We start from the raw sequence: 20,294 nt of genomic DNA on the forward strand, positions 1-20,294 counted from the left end.
GATTCCTCACGCTCACACGACGTCCCTCCACTCACGCTCACTTTACCCAAATTTTCTGCAGCCAAATGGAGGAAAATAAAAATAAAAAAGGAATCACGGATTCAATTTGAAAACCGTCCCCGACATCTGTGCCCCTCTGCAGCAACGACGCTTCAAATCCAACCAACCCCCCCCCCCCCCCCCCCAATACTCACACACACACACACACACACACACACACACACACACACACACACACACACACACACACACACACACACACACACACACACACTCTCACACACACACACACACACACTCATTGAGAGCTCATTGCACTGATCCGTCCAACACTTACATTGCACAGGAGCATTGATGACACACTTACAGGGAAGAAGAAAAAAGAAAAACCACAAGACAAAAACAGATTGTTTGACATTTCGCCGACAACGTTAATCAGTGAAGTAGAAAACTAGCATGCCATGTTGGAAATTCTTTCATTTACAAATGAAAAGGGGGGGGGGGGGGGGGGGGGGTGACTTCATTTAGCAAGAGGGGGAAAAAAGATTTCAAATAAAAAGCTCCACAAGAGATGGAGGGTGTTATCAGTTTCATATGTTTGATCGCTTGACGGAGGGGGGCATTAGTCAAGTCTTCGTTTGCTCAAAGTCTGTCGTTTCCTTCCGGCAAATTGTTAGTCCAAGCAAAAAGAAAAAGAAAAAACAAAAAGCAATACTCAAGAGGAGTGAAGAAACAATGGGATTCTCTTCCTTGCCAAAAGACGCTGTCCCTTCTCTTCCGGTTGGGTTTACTCTTTGGCAAAAAAAGGAGTGGTGAGAGGAGAGAGAGAGCAGATCAGAGCAGCTGGAATCTGTACAGAAGGTCTGGGATGTGGGAGGGGGGGCGGGGGGGGGGCAAAGGATGCTCTAAAGAGGTTATTAAGTGAATGGGGAAGCGGGGGGGGGGGGGGGGGGGCTGTTTCAATCAGTCTTATCCCATCAGGCAGTGGGGCTCCTCTCCGCTGGGTGTCGACGGCCCTCGCGGCTAAGCGTCGTACTTCTTCCCCGTTCTGTGGATGTGGTGGAACAGTGTCATGGAGAACGCCATGCCCAGGAGCTGTGGGGGGAGAGAAGAAGACAGAAGAGGGGGAGATATTGAGTGCGTGTCTGCGCGTGCGGCGTATACACAATGTACGTTCCCCCCCCACACATCATACATGTGTGCGCGCGCGTCCCGTCGCGGTCTTTTTTGATGTCGCCGCCGCCGCCGCCGCCGCCTCGGGCCAGTTTGTGTTTTGATGCGCAGTAATTCCTGTGGCGGAGAGCGAGCATGTTTTTCTTTTCCGCGCAAACTCTTTTTTCTACTTTTTTCCCCTTCTTTTTTTCTTCTTCTTCTTCTTCGTCTTCTTCAGATGGCCTTCAAACGCGAGCGTCGGAATCTTTGTGATGGGAAAATATGTGCGCCGCGCGCGAGCATTAAGTCAATTGAATCAAAAAGGAGATGCCATTGAATCAAAGTCGCCGGCGACCGCTTTGAAGTTTCCATTACCCCCTGATACATCAAAGGCCTGATCCTGAAACCGTTATCTGGCAAAAAGTTTGGGATGGGGGGGGGAGGGGGGGGGGGAACTGTAAAGCGCCCGCTTATTCGAATAAAGGAAAGGCGACGTGGACTTTTCGCTGAGGATTCCTACGGCGCACGATGGAAACCTTCCGATTCCCCCCGCAGAGGTGACGCCGACCTTAAGGTGCCGTCAATCAAAAACAACACAAGTGCAATGCTTTTTCCCCCGTAAATGTCCGGCGAAGCCAACGCCCCAATCCTTTTGTTTCTTTTTCTGCGGCTCAACGATGCACAGAAGAAGAAAGAAGTTTTTTTGTATCCGTCTCCCTCGTTCAGTCTGAGCGGGACGGCGTGACAGTTGATCCTATACAGGACGGCCCTCAGAGCCCAGTCGTCTGTTCCTCCGCTTGCGGGATGTAAAGAAAAGACTGCGGGGTTTCCTGAAAGGTACACATACAGGCCTTTCACCGGCATCTGTCAAATGTGCTTGCGAGTGTAAATCATTCCGTCCGCGCCTCAGGATGTAACGTGACACCGCGGGGTCAGCGCCGCTCTTCACCGTGGCGTATATCCCCGCCGTTGCCTTTGAGTCTGCCGACCTGACAGCTCAAGGTCTTCATCTCCGTCCCGCTCGCCGCTCGCCTGGAGAGGACGAGTGTCTGTATGTTAATGTGGCGCGCGCGAGAGATCCTTAAAATGAAGTCGGTGCAGCCGGCCGTGTTCGACTCTGCTTTATCAGTCGACAAACAGGGAAGACGTGTGTGTGTGTGTGTGTGTGTGTGTGTGTGTTAGAAGACAAAATGGTCAGACACGAAAGCGACAGAGTCAGACAGCGCGAGGGGAAGAGTCGGCGAGGTGGAATAAATGCACGTGAGCGTGACCGGAGACGCGTGTGTGATCGTCGCGAATACATATTAATCTACTGTCGGTCAATAAATTGCACGACGCCGACCTCCCCCCCCCCCCCTCAGCGCGGCTGTGAACGCTAACGGGCACCGTCTTCCCCCGAGGACATCTTGGAATGTGGCAGGGTTTCATAAAACCCCTTGAATGAACCGTGGAATGCCAGATCAGCAAAGTGAAGGCTTGTCATGCTCGTCACAGGGAGGGCAGGAGACAGAAAGCAAGGAGGGACGTTGAGAGATAAAAAAGGAAGCAGTGGAGGGGAGGGGATGAGACATGAGCATGAAGAGAAATATGAAGGAGTGGGTGGAAGTTGCACTTGACGGGGCATCTGTCTTTTAGCAGGAGCCGGACGACTGAGATATTAATGTGCGGCCAGAAATGTTTGGTAGGCGCTAAAGATGAAACAGACTTTAAGTGGCAAGGTGCAGCGCGGACAGCCGTTGTTAGGGACGATAACGCCGGGGACGAGGCAGAAGTCTTAAAGTATGTTGAGACTGGATGTGAAGTGGAATTTTTACGCGATTTAAACAACATGAGTGCATAGTCGGGTAGGTGCAAAAAGGTTTGAATAAGGAAGTGCAAAGTGAAGCAAAGACACAGTCGTCCATCCATCCATCCATCAGGCTGATGGGGGTGTGGGAGCCAAGTGGCGACCCACCGTGATGTCACCCATTGGTCTGTGAGCTGCCAATTTTGAAACCTCCAGTTTAGCATTTTGGCCGCCGCCATCTTGGTTTCTTTTAAAACCAGAACTAACCATATTTTTAGAGAAGCGGCGGGGAGGGGGAGTCTGACGTTGCACGTCCACTTACACCTGCACCCATTGGACGGCACTGGCTGTCAGTCACGCTGTATCCACGCCCCTATTGTCCAATTGAGACCATAAACCCCATGTTTACTGACGTTATAAATCAGTCATTTTCTCATAGACTTCTATAGCAACCAGTGGGAGTCGCCCTCTGCTGGTCATTCCGGAAAATACAGGTCTTGGACACTTTCGCATTGGCTTCACGTTCCGAAACCCGGTGTCTACGTCCATTTAATGGTGGGAGCCTGTACCAGCTTCCTTTAGGCAAGAGGAAGAGTGATCGATCATATTGCACATCGCACGCACGCACGCACGCACAGTGAGTTGCCTATGTTGGCAACTAGCCAATCCAGAGCCAACATCTGTAGATTCTGTTCACAGGCTGTATGGAACGAATAAACAGAGACCGCAAAAACAGCCCGGCAGTGGAAAAAAAAAAATAGGAAAAATGTTTTTAGCTTTGTTCACTCCGAAGACTCCGACTAAGTGGGAAGAAACTACTGCAAAGAAAGGGAAAGTGAGACACTAACTGTATAAAGAGATGTAAAAGCAGAGTTTAGGACCAATAGAGAAACGGTACAACCGGAGGAATATCTGTCAACAGAGCCCTTTAATCTGCTCCTCTAGAGTCACTATCTCTGCTCCCCATCTTCTAATGGCTCCTTATACATGTCTGCAGCCTGCCTGGAACACAGCCAGGGGGCTTTCAATCTCCCAGACGGGATCGGGGGTTCAGAAGACAGTGACTTAAATATTTCAAGATGTGTGGGTTCCCCGAACGCCCACTGAGCGCAGGGGCCCCGCGCGCCTCTCAGCAGACGATTGGTAGCGCCGAGGCCGCTTGATGCCAGACACACGGATACTCACACATGCACGCAGACTAAAGGCAAAAAGCAGGGGGGGGGAAAGGAAAGAATAGAAGAGCCCCCCTCTTCTATTCGATTTATCCCTGTGCCTCCTACCTGCACCACCAAGAAGACCATGCCGACGGTTCCCAGCAGGTGCTTGTTTTCGTCCAGCCACTCCTCCACTTTCTCGAAGCAGCCCTGAAATGAAGGAGACAGAGGCCGGTTAAGCGTCTCCTAAAAACCAAAAAAGGGTATCAGCACCGATGAACATTAACCGGCGTAGACAGGAGGCCGGCTGTCTGCTCTGCAGTCGGCTACTTAAAAGATACTGCGACGGCGAAGAGTCAGACAAGGGGTTTATTTTCTTGGAACGCTGACGAGGTGGAACAAGTGTTTGGGCTGCAACTAACCATTCATTTCATAATTGATCCATCCGTGGATTCATTTCTCGATCCATCGATTAGCCGTTTGGTCCATAGAATGTCATAAAACGGTGAAAAATGGCGATAGTGTTTCCCGAAACTCCGAGACGGTGTTTTGTTTAGTTCACACAAAATATATTTAGTTAGCTGTCATAGAGGAGCAAAAATAAACAAAACAGAAAATATTCACATTCAACAAGCGGAAATCAGAGAATTTTGCCTTTTTTTTTTTCATAAAAGCCTATTGAACCGATCAATCGAATATGAAAATAGTTTGCGATTAATCAAGTAGTCGATTACTAATGGATTACTCGATCAACTGCTGCACTCTCCCAACTTTTAGGGGGCTGGACGACTCCGGAGCAGTCTGGACGCCGGGCGCTGACGTCGCAGCGGCGATGAGTTCAGAAATTGAAAAAAACGCAGTGGTAGCGTGGAACGTGGCCTCGACGCGCTACAGTGGAAACACGTGTGTCACACCTCTCTCTTTGGACACTTAGTCTCCAGAAACAGGAAAAAAAACTGCGTTTCCTACTTACGAGATAGACCCTCGCCTGCATGAACGAAGTAGCAGGTGAGGTATTAAAAGAAAGTGAACTGACCCGTGAGCGATGGCTTTCATATGCAGACTTATGGGCCGCATGGACAGACGTGTGCACTTTAAACGTACAGTATTCCCCACCTACAGCGGGTTCAGTCGGAGGTCACCCGCTGGGGGGGGGGGGGGCGGACGACTTGAACGGTGGTCTCTGCTGCAGAGCGGAGTGTTAGGCTTTTGGCGCTGAGGCGGCTCGCGCGCCTTGTTAAAAAAACTCTGGCGTACGGTGCGTGGCCGTTTCCTCGTGGCAGGATTACACACACACACACACACACACACACAAAAGCTTTTTTTAGTGCTGCGTTTTTTTTTCCTCCCCTATGGGGCCAGCTCAATGTCTGCCTATTCTCATTTTGGCAATTATATTACAATTTTTAATCCTCTACTTTGGGGGTCTGCTAACAAACCGCACGTGCCAGACCAACACAGATTAGACTTGTAATTGAGGGGGGGGGGGGGGGGGGGGGGGGGGGGGGGGGGGGGGGGGGGGGGGGGGGGGGGGGGGGGGGGGGGGGTGGTTGGTGAATATTGTACTGCAAGGTTTAAAAAAAAGGGAGGAAAAATATCCAGCGTGAACCGAATTCAGCAATAAGAGGGGACACTTTTAAAAGCTACTTGAACTACTCCACAGATGGACAGAAGATTAAAGATGTATACATGCGCTCCGTGATTTTTTCATTTCCCCCGCCACTCTCGTGCTAATATCAGTCGTGTTGGCTTCGGGAAAAGACATGATGATCATTTGAAATCGCGTTCGTTCAAACACGAGATGAAACAAGAGCAGCATATGGATCTGGAGGATGATCCCGACATAGATGAATAATGAGACCCCCCCCCCCCCCCCCCCCCCCCCCCCCCCCCCCCCCCCCCCCCCCCCCCCCCCCCCAGTACGATCAGGGAGATGTCAAATGTCCACATGTTTAGCGGCCAGGTCGTTTTGTGGGTTGTTGTTTTTTCAACTCTCAGCGGTCGTTCTGCATCTCCGCGCCTGTGGCGAGTCTCTTTGGAGTCATCTTGTGCTAGTTTTTGCGTGTCCAGTGACCCTCCTCCCGTTTCTGAAGTGGATTTGGGTTTCGCCACAGTCAGGTTGCGTCATTCTGTACGTTTCGGTCTCTTTTATTAACTTAATTCCCCCCAAAAAAAGAAAGCACCTCAATCTGACACAAATCCTTCCATTATACATATATATACACACATATATATATATATATGTGTATATATATGTATAATACGCACTCTCGCACGGCACACGTTGTTCCACGTGAACTCACCCTGCTCCAGAACATGTTGGTGGAGTTGTGTCCACAGTTCTGGTAATGTTCCTGACAGCAGCGGTCAGGGACCACCTTCTCCTGCAGGGCCTCGTGCCAGTCGGTGTACGCGATCACACCGCAGCACTTCCACTGCGCGTGCAAAAGGAAACGGAACACATGATTAGTTAATGATTTTCTTTTTTATGAAACAAGTATTTTAAAACGAGTCCTTTGCTTTACAGGGGCCACATTAAGTTTTGATGTGTCAGTGTTGCATTAACGTCACCGCCACAAGCCGGGAAAAACACATTAGCGAGGAGCATTTCAGTTTGCACGTATGTTTGACTTTCACAGTGGCGCTTTCTGATATTTGAGAGGGTCGGGCCGGCAGTACCTCCGCCTGGATGATGTTCCAGGCGTTCCGCAGGCCTATGTTGTTGTCTGAGTTGTAGAGAGCCAGGCCGTCCTTCAGGTCCTGCTTCGCATTCTCACTCACCTGGAGACGAGGAAGACAAGAGCAGTCGAGGGGTTATTATTATTATTATCACAGTCCTCATGCTGGAGAAGGCAAGTTGAATCTCGGGCGCGAGTCTGGGCGCCTTTACGTTGCTTCGGTTCTTTCCAACTGTCAGTGTCTAATCCCGCACATGTTCATGATTTCGGCGGCTATGTGCAACGCCTTATCACACATATGTAGGGGACGGTGTGTGTAGACGACCGGCGGAAACCAAAATACCACCGGAGCAGGACGACGGCAGCGGCGGCGGCGGCACAAGGTCGCGAGGCGACCTTTTTTCGCTTGTCATCAAAAAACACATTACCTCCGCTACACTGACTTGGACTTTTGCATGATGACTGCAGATCTGACACACGTCATGTGTCGAGGTCGCCCTGCCTGCCCCACACACACACACACACACACACACACACACACACACACACACACACACACACACACACACACACACACACACACACACACACACACACACACACACACACACACACACACACACACACACACACACACGGCTCTTCAACATGCCCTTCAGCGGAGCTAACAAATCTCTTTCCCCCTGACTGAACACCAACAATGTGCTCAGCGCTGTGCCCCGTCTGACGTAGATTAATATCACAATATTGCATATGTTGAGATACACAATCGGGGCCTTCGGTTCCTCTGCCGCCGCCTTTGGGGATTCGCAAAAGAAACTGCCGGTGCAGATGGAAGGACGCTTCTAGATACAGGGGAAATTAGTGCTGGGAGGGGGGGGGGAAATGACATATACTTCCAGAGCCGTCCCGTACGTACGGCATCACAGGCGGTACAAGTTATATCACACACAAAATGCACTTGTGGTTCCAGGCTGAAGGGCTCAGGCTCAGACTGTGCCCCTGCGAATTAGAAGACAGGAAAGCTGTGATGTGCACACAGGAAGAGGAGCAGCATCGCGCCCGTCGCCGCCTGACACAACAAGGAGCTGTCAACTCTGCTGTCGGGGCGGGGGGGAGGACGACGGGTGCACGGCGAGACATTGCTCAGCGAATCCCCTCATTTAAAAAAAACAGACAGACAACGGGAGCAGAAAAAACTTGAAGCGGCCTGGTTAATAAAGTTTTCGGGCGCTCTTTATAAAATACAATTTCAAGAAACAACATTGCAAGCCGATCTTAGCTTGGCCTGACTAATTAGTTGCTTGCACTGAGCTGCACATGAGAGACGGGCACAGGGAACCGAGTGGAGCTGTGAAATGAAGCGCTGCAGCAGTCCTTCTTGGCGGGAAGAAAAAACACTTTCCGGGCACATGATAACTATTTGCAGAATTACACATAAAAGTCAAACGGATTCCCCCCCCCCCATCTATTTTGTAATTAATGTTTCCTCGGAAATAAACGTGCCTTCATTAATCATGCGAGCTAATACGGAACATCCCCGAGAATACTTTTGAGCATAAGATAAGTGTAATATAGTGGAAGTCTTTGTTACGCCCCCCCCCCCCCCCCCCCCCCGAAATGAGAGTTAATGATCCAGATTCACGGCTAACGAGAGGCAGACGAATGACTCGGGAACAAACGGGGATTTGATCTTGCAACACTCTGACCCATTTTTCTCGCCCTGCGAAAAGAGGAGCAGATTCAAACACGTCCTTTGTTGCCGCAGCCCCTTTTTTCTTCCTCTTCCTCTTCTTACCGACAAAGACAACAAGCTTCTCGACTGAAACTCGCGTCTTGCCGGTACAGGAAACTGTTTAACACATAACCGGGGGCCCGACTCCGCTCAAGGGGGGGGGGGGCCTGGATCTGGTGACGCTTTGGGCACCAGGTAGACTGGGACCCGTCACCGTGTAGACACGAAGCCCCTCCGCCCGACTCATCACAAGCACCACGACCGAGCAACGATGCTTCACTTAACAAAGACATGTGAAAAGTCTGATGCCCCCCTTTTTTTTTGTTTTTTGCGTTTCAATGTTCACTGTGCATGAAAGCAGCTGAAATTTCTCACACAACACGAGAGAAGCATTGCTTATTTACGATATGTGGTCTGATGGGGGTGTGTGTGTGTGTGTGTGTGTGTGTGTGTGTGTGTGTGTGAGTTTTATTCTCTTCTTCTGCTATTTATCACTTTGAGAAATCCCACTCTTCCAACCGTAGTGTTTCATTCCAGAATGAATCGGTCTCCCGGTTGTCCAATCGTGTCGTTAAAAAAGAAAAAGAGAACAGAGGGTGTTGAGTAACAGGACATAACCAACGCCCAGAAGGAGCAAAAACAAACCCATCTGTTGTGTATTACAAACGGTAAGTGTAATGTGTGTGTGTGTGTGTATTACGATCAAGACAGAAATTTGACCGTGGGAGCGGCCGTGGCTCAGGAGGTAGAGTCGTTCGTCCGCCGACCTCCGATCCCAGCGTCCGTCAGCCCGCACGCCGACGTGTCCTTTGGGCGAGACACTTGACTTTAAATTGGGTCGAGTCGTCTATGTGACTAGAAAAGCGCCTTATAAATACATTCCATTTACAATTTATACAACCAAGGCTGGGGGCTGCGCGGTGGCGTAGTGGTTAGCACGTTTCGCCTCACAGCAAGAAGGTTCTGGGTTCAGACCAACCAGGGCCTTTCTGTGTGGAGTTTGCATGTTCTCCCTGTGTGCGCGTGGGTTCTCTCCGGGTTCTCCGGCTTCCTCCCACAGTCCAGAGACATGCAGAATGGGGTCAGGTTCGTTGGAGACTCTAAATTGCCCGTAGGTGTGAACGTGAGAGTGAATGGTCGTCCGTCTCTGTATGTGGCCCTGTGATAGGCTGGCGACCTGTCCAGGGTGAGCCCCCGCCTCTCGCCCAACGTCAGCCGGGATTGGCTCCAGCCCATTCTGTGGAACTTTTCCACCGAGCCTCTGAGCGCATGTGGAAGACTGGAAACCGTGACGTCTGAAGAACAGCCGCCCGATCCAGAACAAAATGTAATTCATTTTCGCCGTTTCTCTGGATGAAATAGAGCAAATCTGCACGTCATTAAACAAGATACTCAATTCCCTCCGGTTGCTCCGCGAGCCGGTGCCGGGTAGAGCCCGTGTGGCCGGGGGCCACTTCCACAACACAGCGAAAGGAAAGACCCCCTGCCACAATACCGCAATTGGCCTGGAGAGATAAGTCATTGAACACAGTTCTGTGAGTGACTACAACGCGTCGAGGATGTGGCCCAGCCCGACGTGCCGACCTGCCGGCGGCACAACGAGGCCACGGCATTAACGACGGATGGCTGTAATCTGGCTCGTGGGCCGGCCATCTGCCGCAGTCAGCTGGTCTGCCAAACTGCCGGGCCGGCCTTTGCTATGCACGGCGGCCGCCTCGTAACCCGGCGTCTAATGGCGGCGCTTTCACGCCACCGGGCTGTTGGGGGGCAAGGCGGGCGGGCGTACCCGTGGCGCACAGGCCGTACCTGGCGGCAAGGTAAAAGACGAGCGGAAAACCCCCTCCATTAAGAAGAGGGAGCTGCAGGTCTTAAGCAGGATTAAGAAGGTGGGGAATGCAGAAATAAGAGGGAGAGGCAGGGGGACTAAACGAGAGAAAAAATAATCAGCTCTTGCAACAAAACCAGACACTTTGTTTGAATTCCTTCCCCGCATCCCGTCGACGGCTTGTCCCCCGGAAGCGCCGCGGTTCGCAGAGGCGTCGCTCATGACTTAAAGATGATCTGTTTGAGAGACTAAAATATCTGTTTTAGCGGGGCGTCCGCTGATACACATTTAAGGGCTGCCAAGCACTGTACGTCTTCCAGACTTGTTAATAAATGCCTTGTGATTAGGAGATCAAATAGGAAGAGGGAATTAGTGATTCCTCTGATCACAGGCTGTAACAGAGGATGAGGGGCGCCTCACACAGCATACTAGATCTGGCTGGAGAGGAGAGAGAGACACGGAGAGAGAGAGAGAGAAGAAGAAGAGGGAAGCGAAAACAGGAAAAGCAATATCCGAAGGCCTTCTGTGATGGACACTGATTGTTCTTCATCTGATCCTGATTTGCTTTAACACATCGTGTCTGAGTCTTGAGTAATAGCATTTGGAAGCAGTCTGAAAATGCCACCTCCAATAACTTACAGTTTTCCTTCCAATGACACTCGGTGATCAAATAAAGGGGAAATATGATTTGGCATTATCGGGGTTTCATATCCCATTGGGTGTAAGCTGGTATGAACACACTGGTTTATCAAGAAGGGACAAAGAAATCAAAGTCGCTCTTCACTAGAACTGGAGAGAATGAGGAAGTCTTCCCCTCGTCCTGCCCGCCTCTACTAATGCAGAGTGCATTCTTATTTACGAAAATCCTAACCCCTACTTGCCCCCCCGCCGCACGCACGCACGCACGCACGCACGCACGCACGCACGCACGCACGCACGCACGCACGCACGCACGCACACACGCACACACACACACACACACACACACACACACACACACACACTCGACAGGTGGTGGGAAGGCGCGGCTCTGAAGTCAAGAGGCTCTCTATTTAAATTCTCCTCGAGGGATTCTGCATTTGGATTCTTTTTTCCCTTCAAAAGTTAGGCCGGTAATATTTTTCGGAGATAAGGCAACAGGCATATTTACTCCCTGACAGGGGTGTTTGCCTGCGCGACCTGATCCGAATCTCAAAACGGATTGGCCGCTAAATGAATTCCTTTATCTGACTTAGTTACCGAGCAATATCCGCGGAGAACCGAGGGTGAGAATTAGCCCGCCATCCCGAGGGGGCCGCCGGCGACGCGGCCACTCTGAATATATAAATAGCCCGGTCTATCGGCGCCGCGTCCTTGAAAACTGATAGAAGACTTCATTACTCGTCCCGGCCGGGACATTTGTCATCTTCGGGACGAGGGGATTTGATTGAGCACGGGGAAGAACTCGCCAGTCGGTAATCCTCCAGATCCTTAACACACCATCATCTGTCGCAGCCACACAGGACGTACACCTGACTCGAGCGCAGCCGCGGGGTCATGGGAAATATGCTTGGGACCAATTACAGGGAGGCAACTGGTGGGGGGGGGGGGGGGGGCTAACCTTTGACTCCAAGGTTAAGGGAAGAATAAAGACATTCAAACTCCTGCCTGACAAATAGCCAAATATAAAAAGACTAGACCCTGACCCCCCCCCCCCCCCCCCCCCCCCCCCCCCCCCCCCCCCCCCCCCCCCCCCCCCAAGAAGGAACTGGAACATATGTTCCTCACACTAACACCTTTTATTGCTTTGTGCAGTTGTTGTCTGTGTGCAAGCTTAGAGTCATTAACTTTCCAAAGCTTGGGATCTTCAAAGTGCAAACGAATTACTTGACAGTCTCGACATGTGGTGTGTGTGTGTGTGTGTGTGTGTGTGTGTGTGTGTGTGTGTGTGTGTGCACACACTCCGCATAGGGGAAGTTAACCGGAACGACCCGAAGTCAACAAGCTGTAACATTTCAGACACGAGGACATGGGGAGAAACAGAGAGAAAATGAACTTACCTTGTCCGAGTACACAAAGAACAGGACGATCAGTATCAGCTCCGCTAGGAGAATTATCAGCAGGACAATGAAGAACTGTCAGAGGGAGAGAGATGGAGAGAGAGAGAGAGAGACAGAGACGGAGTCTTGTTTTAACAGTTGCTCGAGCCGTATAGTAAATCCACCATGTCAGGCCGATTCAAACACGTCGAATATAAAATTGAGAGAGACTGCGCCTGTGGCCGTAGTTGTTTGTGCCACAGGATGTCAGGAGCTCACTTGAGATCACATGAGTGTAGATTACATGTCACAATTTACCACAAATGCATCATGTCGCCGTGTGATCGCCTCTTTCTGAACTCATCAGCTAACTGAGGTTTAAGAGATCATTTTGGAAATGCACTTAATTGCTCTATGGTTTAAAGTTGAATGATGAGAGTCGGAGCTCTTAATGCTTGTAAGGTTGATATTACAGCTACAGTGTGTAATTGTTGGTGGTAGAGTTGCAAACCGCGACCAACTGAGCACCCGAGCACCCGACGGGGACACTTTCCGGTTTCCGCCGGCGCTAAAATATTCAACGGGAATGCGACGTATTCTGAACTGTCACGCGGAGGTCGGGTCCACCTCATGTAACTATATTTGACTCATTCAAAAACATTGGTTTGTTGCAGGTTCATACATTCATATATGAACACATAGTTATGGACAGTATATTCAATTACTGTGAATAAGTTCTCCTAAATAGTACACACTGTAGCTTTAATACTAAGATAAATATTAAACACATATTTATTTATACTTTATATATATATTTTTTGTATTGTGCTCATAGTTTTTTATTCTCATTTTATACTCTTTATTCATATTTCTATTAGCCAGGCTGACCAGCAGCTGGCCGTATAGCTGCAGATTTACCGTTCAAACCTGCAGGTGTTATATATTGATATGGAATAGAGATTGAGCCAACTCTCAGCAAGAAAAACAAACTCAAAGTGTATTTCCTAATGTGTGAACATCTGAAATCCAGGAAACAGACACTGAAAAACCTTCAAAAGAGTTGGGGAAAGAGAGATGAAACAGGAGGTGGATGTGAAGGAAGGAGCAGAAGAAGAAGTGAACGTGTGTGTGTGTGTGTGTGTGTGTGTGTGTGTCTGTGTTGGGGGGGGGGTTTAATACCTCCTAAGATTAGTTTCCAACACAGCCTTGTACTTCATCAGCTATTCTCCTCTCCCCCATCTTCCGCTCAATATTTACCGAGCTCTTGTGCACAGCATGGGACGAGGCACGTGAAACCTAGTTTTGTATTTTTCCAGCTCAGTTGGTTGGGAGGGGGTCTGCGATTTCTTTTTTTTTTTTGTGTGTCAAGGCCCAAATGAAATAGCTCCCACCAGTTTGTTATTGGTTGGGTATCTGGGCTAAGTGTATCGCTGTAGCGCTTTCACAGTCGCTTTCTCGGTGCTCGGAGAAAGACAAAGCCGCTCCGGTTGCTCCGCTTACGGATCCGACGTGCGCCTGCGAGCTCACCGCTGACGATGTCTGGGAGCGTGGAATGCTTCTAATGGAGAGTCGTCCGCGGAGGAACTGCACAGATTATATTTCAAGGTAAACGCTCAGATCTTCTCGCTCCGGGAGATCTAAAAAACCCCCCCTCGCTCTGATCTTTTCCAGGGGCCTGCGTCCGCCCCCCCCCCCGCCCCAGGGAGCACTCTTGGTGCGACAGATGAAGAGGAAAGAGCAGCTCAACTCCACACCTTCCGCACCTCGGCAGAATTGTTGCGTCCAAATGTGACATGCAGCCACACAAAGGTGCGGCGAGAGACTCGAGAAAAAAACCTTTGGACTTCTGGAGTTTCCTTTAAGCCGCTCTCTCTTTATCTCCCCCCCCCCCCCCCCCCTGTCAAATTCCTCCCCGCGCTCGCCTCTCTTCCTCTCCCGGCTTCACGGTTGTTGGGCCGGTGAGCGAAGCCTTCGCCGAACGCTGGGCGTTTCTGGCCGAGGCTTTCGACTGACGCAAGAGCTTCAAGGGATCGAGCTGTTTGTGATGTTAAGTACCCAGAGCCCCGACCGCACTTCTCATTTAAAGTTTCTGTCCATGGAAGATTTATTTAAATTTTTTTTCTGCTGAGGACTCATGCGAACCTCATTCCGCTGTGTGAACTTTTTTGCTGTCGCAATGAACGATTGAAACCACAAATGTTGCAATCTCAAGACAGAGAAGTATTTGGGCTGAATTACGGAACATGCTCGATTACTATGAGCAGGGGGGAAAACACCCAGTGCCTTTAGAGTTCTATGTGCACGCGGCGATGGGCCGACGTCGCCGACGCAATGGGCCTCCTGACCGACGGCTCCCTCGCTGGGATGTGACCGGAGCTCGCGGAATTGACACGAACGCGTTGGCGTTAATTCGCCGGGAGGGAGAAATCCGCCGCTCCGCTTTAGTTCTTCCCTCTGCGAGCCCCCCGGAGGTTTGACATAACGCAGACTGAGCTCCGTCTGTCAGTCGTCTACCTCCGCCGAGGTTCCGGCTGGGAGACAAACACAAATGCGCTGCGGTTGTTTCCACTGGCCTGTGACCAGCGTGCGTGGGTGTAAAGATAGATATATATATATATATATATATGTGAGAAGCTGTCTCCACAAGGCAAGTCTGTCAATATTTGCATGGGTGATGTTGGGGGCGTGTGAGAAAAGGAAAAAGGAAATCAATAAATAAAAGAGGAGAGCAGATTTGAGAAGGGAGACACAGTGTGTGCATTGATGCTTGGCCTAGAACGGCGCCGTGCGTAGGTATGCAGATTGGACTCACGCTCAGAAGCAGGCACTTGTTCTCCTTGATGGCGCCCAGGCAGCCGAGGAAGCCCGTTACCATGACGATGGCGCCGATGGCGATGACCATGTTGGCGGCCGACAGCGAGGGGAACGAGGGCGAGAAGGTGGCGAAGCTGCCCTGGGACACCGAGAGCCAGATGCCCACGCCGAGCAGCCCGCAGCCGCACAACTGCAAGGTAGAAAGGATGAGACGGGGAACAAGGTGAGAAAACAAACAGGCGGATAAGTTGCCATCTTTTTTTTTTTTTAAGGGCTTAGCCACAAACATTATCGACAGCCAAGACCATTTTCAGCTTTCCCCTGGCGGACTTGGCTCGTGACGACAGACCTCCTGAGCAACAATCTACAGAGTAAGGTTGACGCTGGAATAACTCAAAACTCCCGGCTCCAAAGACGTGTGGCGTGCGACCGGCTCAATTTCCTTCTGGTTTGATTATCCACGCAATCATCCATCACCAAGCACCGCTCGAAAAAAAAAAGAAAAAGAGAGTTTACACCAATTACAACTATGATAAGCCAATAACAGCTCTGCAAGAGATTAGAGCAAAAAAAAAAAAAAAAAAAAATTGGACTTGGGCCGCGGCTGGTTTTGCACGTTTGAGCTGATTATGTTAAACCCACAACAAACAGATGTAATTATTGCCACCCCCCCACCTAAAAATGAAAACTTTCCAAAAAACCACCTGCAGTGGATTTGAACTTAACCTAGAGGGAGCAATTCCCCTAATTCCTCCCTGTCACGCTGCCAGGTCCCCACTGGTGTGTGTGTGTGTGTGTGTGTGTGTGTGTGTGTGTGTGTGTGTGTGTGTGTGTGCAGTCTGCAGCGGGAGTCCTTTAATGCAATAAAGTGTTTATGGCTTAGATTGGTGGAGTGGAGTGTCCCGCTCGCTGATGTGTGGGTCCATCTATCAGAGATAAGGGCCACACCACCAGCCCCGCCGCTTGGTTGACATATAGGGCAGGAGCTAAGTGGTGACATTTTTGGCTTGCGCCTAATAGAATGAAATACCCACAGCAATCTTGCAGAGAAAATGAATAAATAAAAAAAATTCCAAATGAGGTAAAATATGGAAAGGCACTGTGGTAAATCATCGCAAGCGCTGCCCTTCTTCTTCCCATCTATTCGCACACCGCTCCTATCTTTGTTTCTCATCTTCACACTGCCGCTCCGGAACACTTAAGTGCCACTCAGGAATATGTACAATGACCCGGCGGCGCCGGCAAGCGAAGGCACGCGCCGAGGCCTACGTTCATAAACCACATATACCAACAAGCCGTCACCGGGGTAGCTTGCTGTGTATAAATCTCAACCGTCTTCCCTTTTCTCCCCGTCGGAACGAAACGAGGAATCCGCCGCACACATCGCCGAGTTGAACTCGCAAAGAAAACAAGTCGTAATAAACCTGGGAAATGTGCTCGGCTTTCAGCGCTTCCACGGCAAACATGTGCTGCAGCTTCAGTTTGACAAACGACCCGAGTGCGTTGACTGGCCAAAGTCATCAAAAGTCTCACAAGGAAGCTCTCGGTGATGTCAGGCGATGATGTGTGTGCCTGGAACTTGGGCGGGGGGGGTTCAAATGCAAGCCTCATGAGGTGGTGAGAAAGAGGCCTCAGGTCTAACGAGTCCAAGGGGATCAGCCGGTACGCGAGCGAACCCTCCTTCCCTAAAGTGTCAGATGAGTGCAAGTCTCACCCTCATCAACCTGTGACCTTTGAGCAGCGAGGTCAGCTCTTTGTGCGGGCTGACCTCCCCCGCATGAGGGCGCCTCGGTACGCGCCGTGCACAGCAGCACACCCAGGCGGAAGAAATGACACACGTGCCCTCCTGAGGACCGAGACATGACTAGATGCCAATTAAAAGTGAGGAGGACACAAATGGTGTAGAGCAGCAGGAGGCAGGACATGACGACGATTTTTTCTTCTCCTTCAGTCATCAACAATGTCCCCCTGCTAGCCGTGCACCCCCCCCCCGCCCCCCCCAACTGCCCGAGGTTTTCCTACTTTATTCTGACATTTTCCGACATTTGCGTTCTCGTCCGGAGGAGCCCGACTCCGGTGCACATCCGAAAGCACCTTTAAGTGTTTGCGTCGAGGTCAAAGGTAAGTGGGGCCGCGAAACAGAGCCTCTCCTTCAGCCTCTTGTTTAACATACGGATGAGGTGCAGTCGCATTGGGATTCTCTGAGAATGATTCCATGAGGCCCTTTCTGAGAGAGGGGGAGAGCGAGAGGTGCAGAGCGGCGCTCGCAAAGATTTTCAATCACCCGTCGTCTAAATAATTCACAAGCGACTGTATTTGTTAGGGGGGCGCCCGCTGGCCCTTTATGCTTCCCTGATTAAAAATGGGAGACTGGAAGTGTCAACTGAAAGTGCTGGTAAAGGTCACGTCCCCACGCAAGAGCGGGCCCGATATGCAGAATCCCAGCTGACACTTCGTCAGAAGGCCGGATTATATAGAGCGTGAGGAAGGAGTTCAAGGAAGCAGGGGAGGACGGGTAAATTTAAGAGGCCCGGATGGATTTACAGCGAGGGAACACCGAAGGGTATAAGAGTCCAGGTGGGGACAGCGCCTTCACCTTAGTTGCGTGTTAATGTCCGGTGAAGGGGAGCTCATCCAAGTGTGCCGCTCTCCAAAGTGACCGTGAAGCCGACCAGCCCCCACTCAATCTGTCGGGGGCGAGGACTAATCTCTGTCCTGCTGCTTCTACTGGCATTACTACTGCTGCCGCCGCCGCCGCCGCCGCTACAACAATGCCAACGCACCGTCGTCAGGCCTCTGTGTCTGTGCCACACAGGAAAAGCCTCGGGGCGTAAGCTCTGATCCCGTTGCCTTATCTGACCTTGGCGTGTGTGCGTGTGTGTGTGTGTGTGTGTGTGTGCGCGCGCGCTCGCGACTGAGCTTGACCCCCGGAGTTCCCTGCGCCAAGCTGCTTATCTCCTTTCAAACTGTGAGACGGTGGTGTTTTGATATCCCATCTGCAGGGAAGGATCAACGAATCCCCAAACACGGCGGAGGGTTAGTAAACAGTCACGGAGAAGGCTTACTATTGAGGGCGGCCATTGTTATTACATCACGGTGGACGCTGCGGGGCGTATGATTCACATTGGGGGAATGAGTTGGCTTTTTAACTCTTATTTTCTTGGCACATGGAAATACAGAAAATAACAATAGATGATTAAACGCACTCGGATGATGCGATGTGAGTTAATGATCCAAGACCAGCGCTTGTGGTGTGTCACTCAATATAAATGTTCCATAATAATTCCCACTGTTTATATAAGACCATTCGCAGGTGAGGTTTTTCTAGTTATGTAACTCGATATACCAATTATCCGTACAGATTTTAAACAACCAACACTGATGCTCTGGGCTATTACATCCATTTCCCCCCCGTCCTCTGGATCCGTGTATGCGACTCTGCAGGGCACGGAGCGGCTGACAGTGACTCACAACAGCTCCCCGGGGCCCACTACTATTTCTGCGTTAACAAGCTCCAGCAGGCCGGATTTTCAAATCGGATTTCGTTCCTGTAAAAAAAAATCTGGTCGGCCGTTGCAGATGCAATGCAGAGGTGCTTCCGTCACATCGAAAGGTTACTTTTCATATTTGAGGCTGACGGGCACCCATCCTCCAGTCGTGATGATGAAAATAGATCTTTGCGGTCTGGAAAACAAAGCCGGCTGCTCTTGATGCTGTGCGAGTGTAATTGTGCTTGATAGCATGTGACCCTTTTCATACACGTAAGGTCACATTTTCAGTCCAGTGTCTGAATGTCATTTTGTGTGAGAAGGGACCAGAGGAGCACAGCGGAGAGGAGAGGAGAGGAGATGTGAGACGTTCCTCCATCTAACCGGATGGATGGGACCCTACCGAGTCCCGCAACACCCTCGGGGTGAAAATAATTGCCATAATACTGTGTGTGTGGAGCCACTGCGATTCTCCTTTCCAAACAGGAAGGGGCGAGGTCAGGGGGGTTAACCACAGAGGTGTGTGGAAAAAAAGGGGATGGAAAGTATTGAGGCCAGAAAGATTGGACGCACATGAGACCAAGAGAGACTGAGCTCAGTGGAAGAGGAGAAGGAGAAGAAGAAAATAGACGGCGACCCTTCATCCGGGCGAGTGGCATGCTCGGGGGAATTATCATTCGCTGCAGGAACTGGCTCAGTGACACCGGACAGAGGACCCCGGCTTCCACCTCCCCGAGAGGGAAAAGGGTGTGTGGGTGGTGTGTGTGTGGTGTGTGTGTGTGTGTGTGTGCGTATGTGGACAAGGAAGGACGGTGACCGGCGGCCGCTCCCACCACGCGGGCTCAATGTGCAAGCGTTTGGTGAAGTTGGAGTGAGTGACGGAGAAGAAGTCTTTTAGGAACAATAATCCTCCGCGGACATCTGTTGTGCCATACTGAAAACTAACCTTCTGTTTCGGCAATTAAAGTAATTAGAGAGCACCTCCACCACTGCAGCACCGTTAAACCATAAAAGTGGGGGACGGTGCCATCTTTAGAATGTAGTAACGTTATCATTATACGATCCCCTTTTGCCCCCTTCACTGCAACTCTTATCAATATTTCTTGCAGGCAAAAAAAACCCACACAACATTTTATTTTTCTCGCAGCACACCAAATTCCTCCGCCTTAGCCGGCATTGATTTTGCACTGACGTGAAAGACAGAGGACATTCACCTCAGATGAGAGAAGGCTTTTCATTTCTCGCCATGCGATCCCACAAGCCTGTGATTCATGTTAAGCATATAAACACTGAACGGCCTGCCAAACTGTGAGAGGCCGACGGAATTGCAACCCTACAAACATATTAAAGAAAACTGCAAACATAAAATGGGAGTGAAAATACCTTAAAAGTGAAGACGAGCTATTTGTATTTTTCTACCCAGTAAGCGTGTGACTTCCATATTGCCCCTGAGATGTGTAATAAGAAAGATATATATATATATATATATATATACACACACACAAGTGCGCCGCGATGTAAATATGACTCACCTATGTGTTAAGTGTTTGTAAAGGTGCTTAAGCGCTTAATAAATGCAGGGCCTTTTCCATATTGTTGCAATTATGGTTCTGGGGGTTATATGAGTTATGTGTTAAAACACAC

At 50.4% G+C, this 20,294-nt stretch overlaps 1 protein-coding gene across 4 annotated transcripts in view; it reads right to left on the reverse strand.

Moving 5' to 3' along the window:
* Window positions 1–239: 239 nt before the first annotated feature.
* tspan9a (tetraspanin 9a) overlaps window positions 240–20,294 on the reverse strand; it is a 142,060-nt gene continuing 122,005 nt past the window's right edge. For 3 of the 4 annotated variants that reach the window (XM_047333475.1, XM_035642887.2, XM_047333473.1), the window contains 6 exons: window positions 15,161–15,352; window positions 12,370–12,444; window positions 6,772–6,873; window positions 6,396–6,527; window positions 4,219–4,302; window positions 241–1,095 (listed from right to left, as the gene is read on the reverse strand). In XM_047333475.1, the coding sequence (XP_047189431.1) occupies window positions 1,024–1,095; window positions 4,219–4,302; window positions 6,396–6,527; window positions 6,772–6,873; window positions 12,370–12,444; window positions 15,161–15,352 (657 nt within the window). In that variant the 3' untranslated portion in view covers window positions 241–1,023. Of the gene's footprint in view, window positions 1,096–4,218; window positions 4,303–6,395; window positions 6,528–6,771; window positions 6,874–12,369; window positions 12,445–15,160; window positions 15,353–20,294 lie in introns of all 4 variants that reach the window. The other variant, XM_035642886.2, reaches the window with a different exon arrangement.

Source organism: Scophthalmus maximus, chromosome 7, assembly GCF_022379125.1.
Source record: "Scophthalmus maximus strain ysfricsl-2021 chromosome 7, ASM2237912v1, whole genome shotgun sequence".
In the NCBI taxonomy this organism is placed as follows: domain Eukaryota; kingdom Metazoa; phylum Chordata; class Actinopteri; order Pleuronectiformes; family Scophthalmidae; genus Scophthalmus; species Scophthalmus maximus.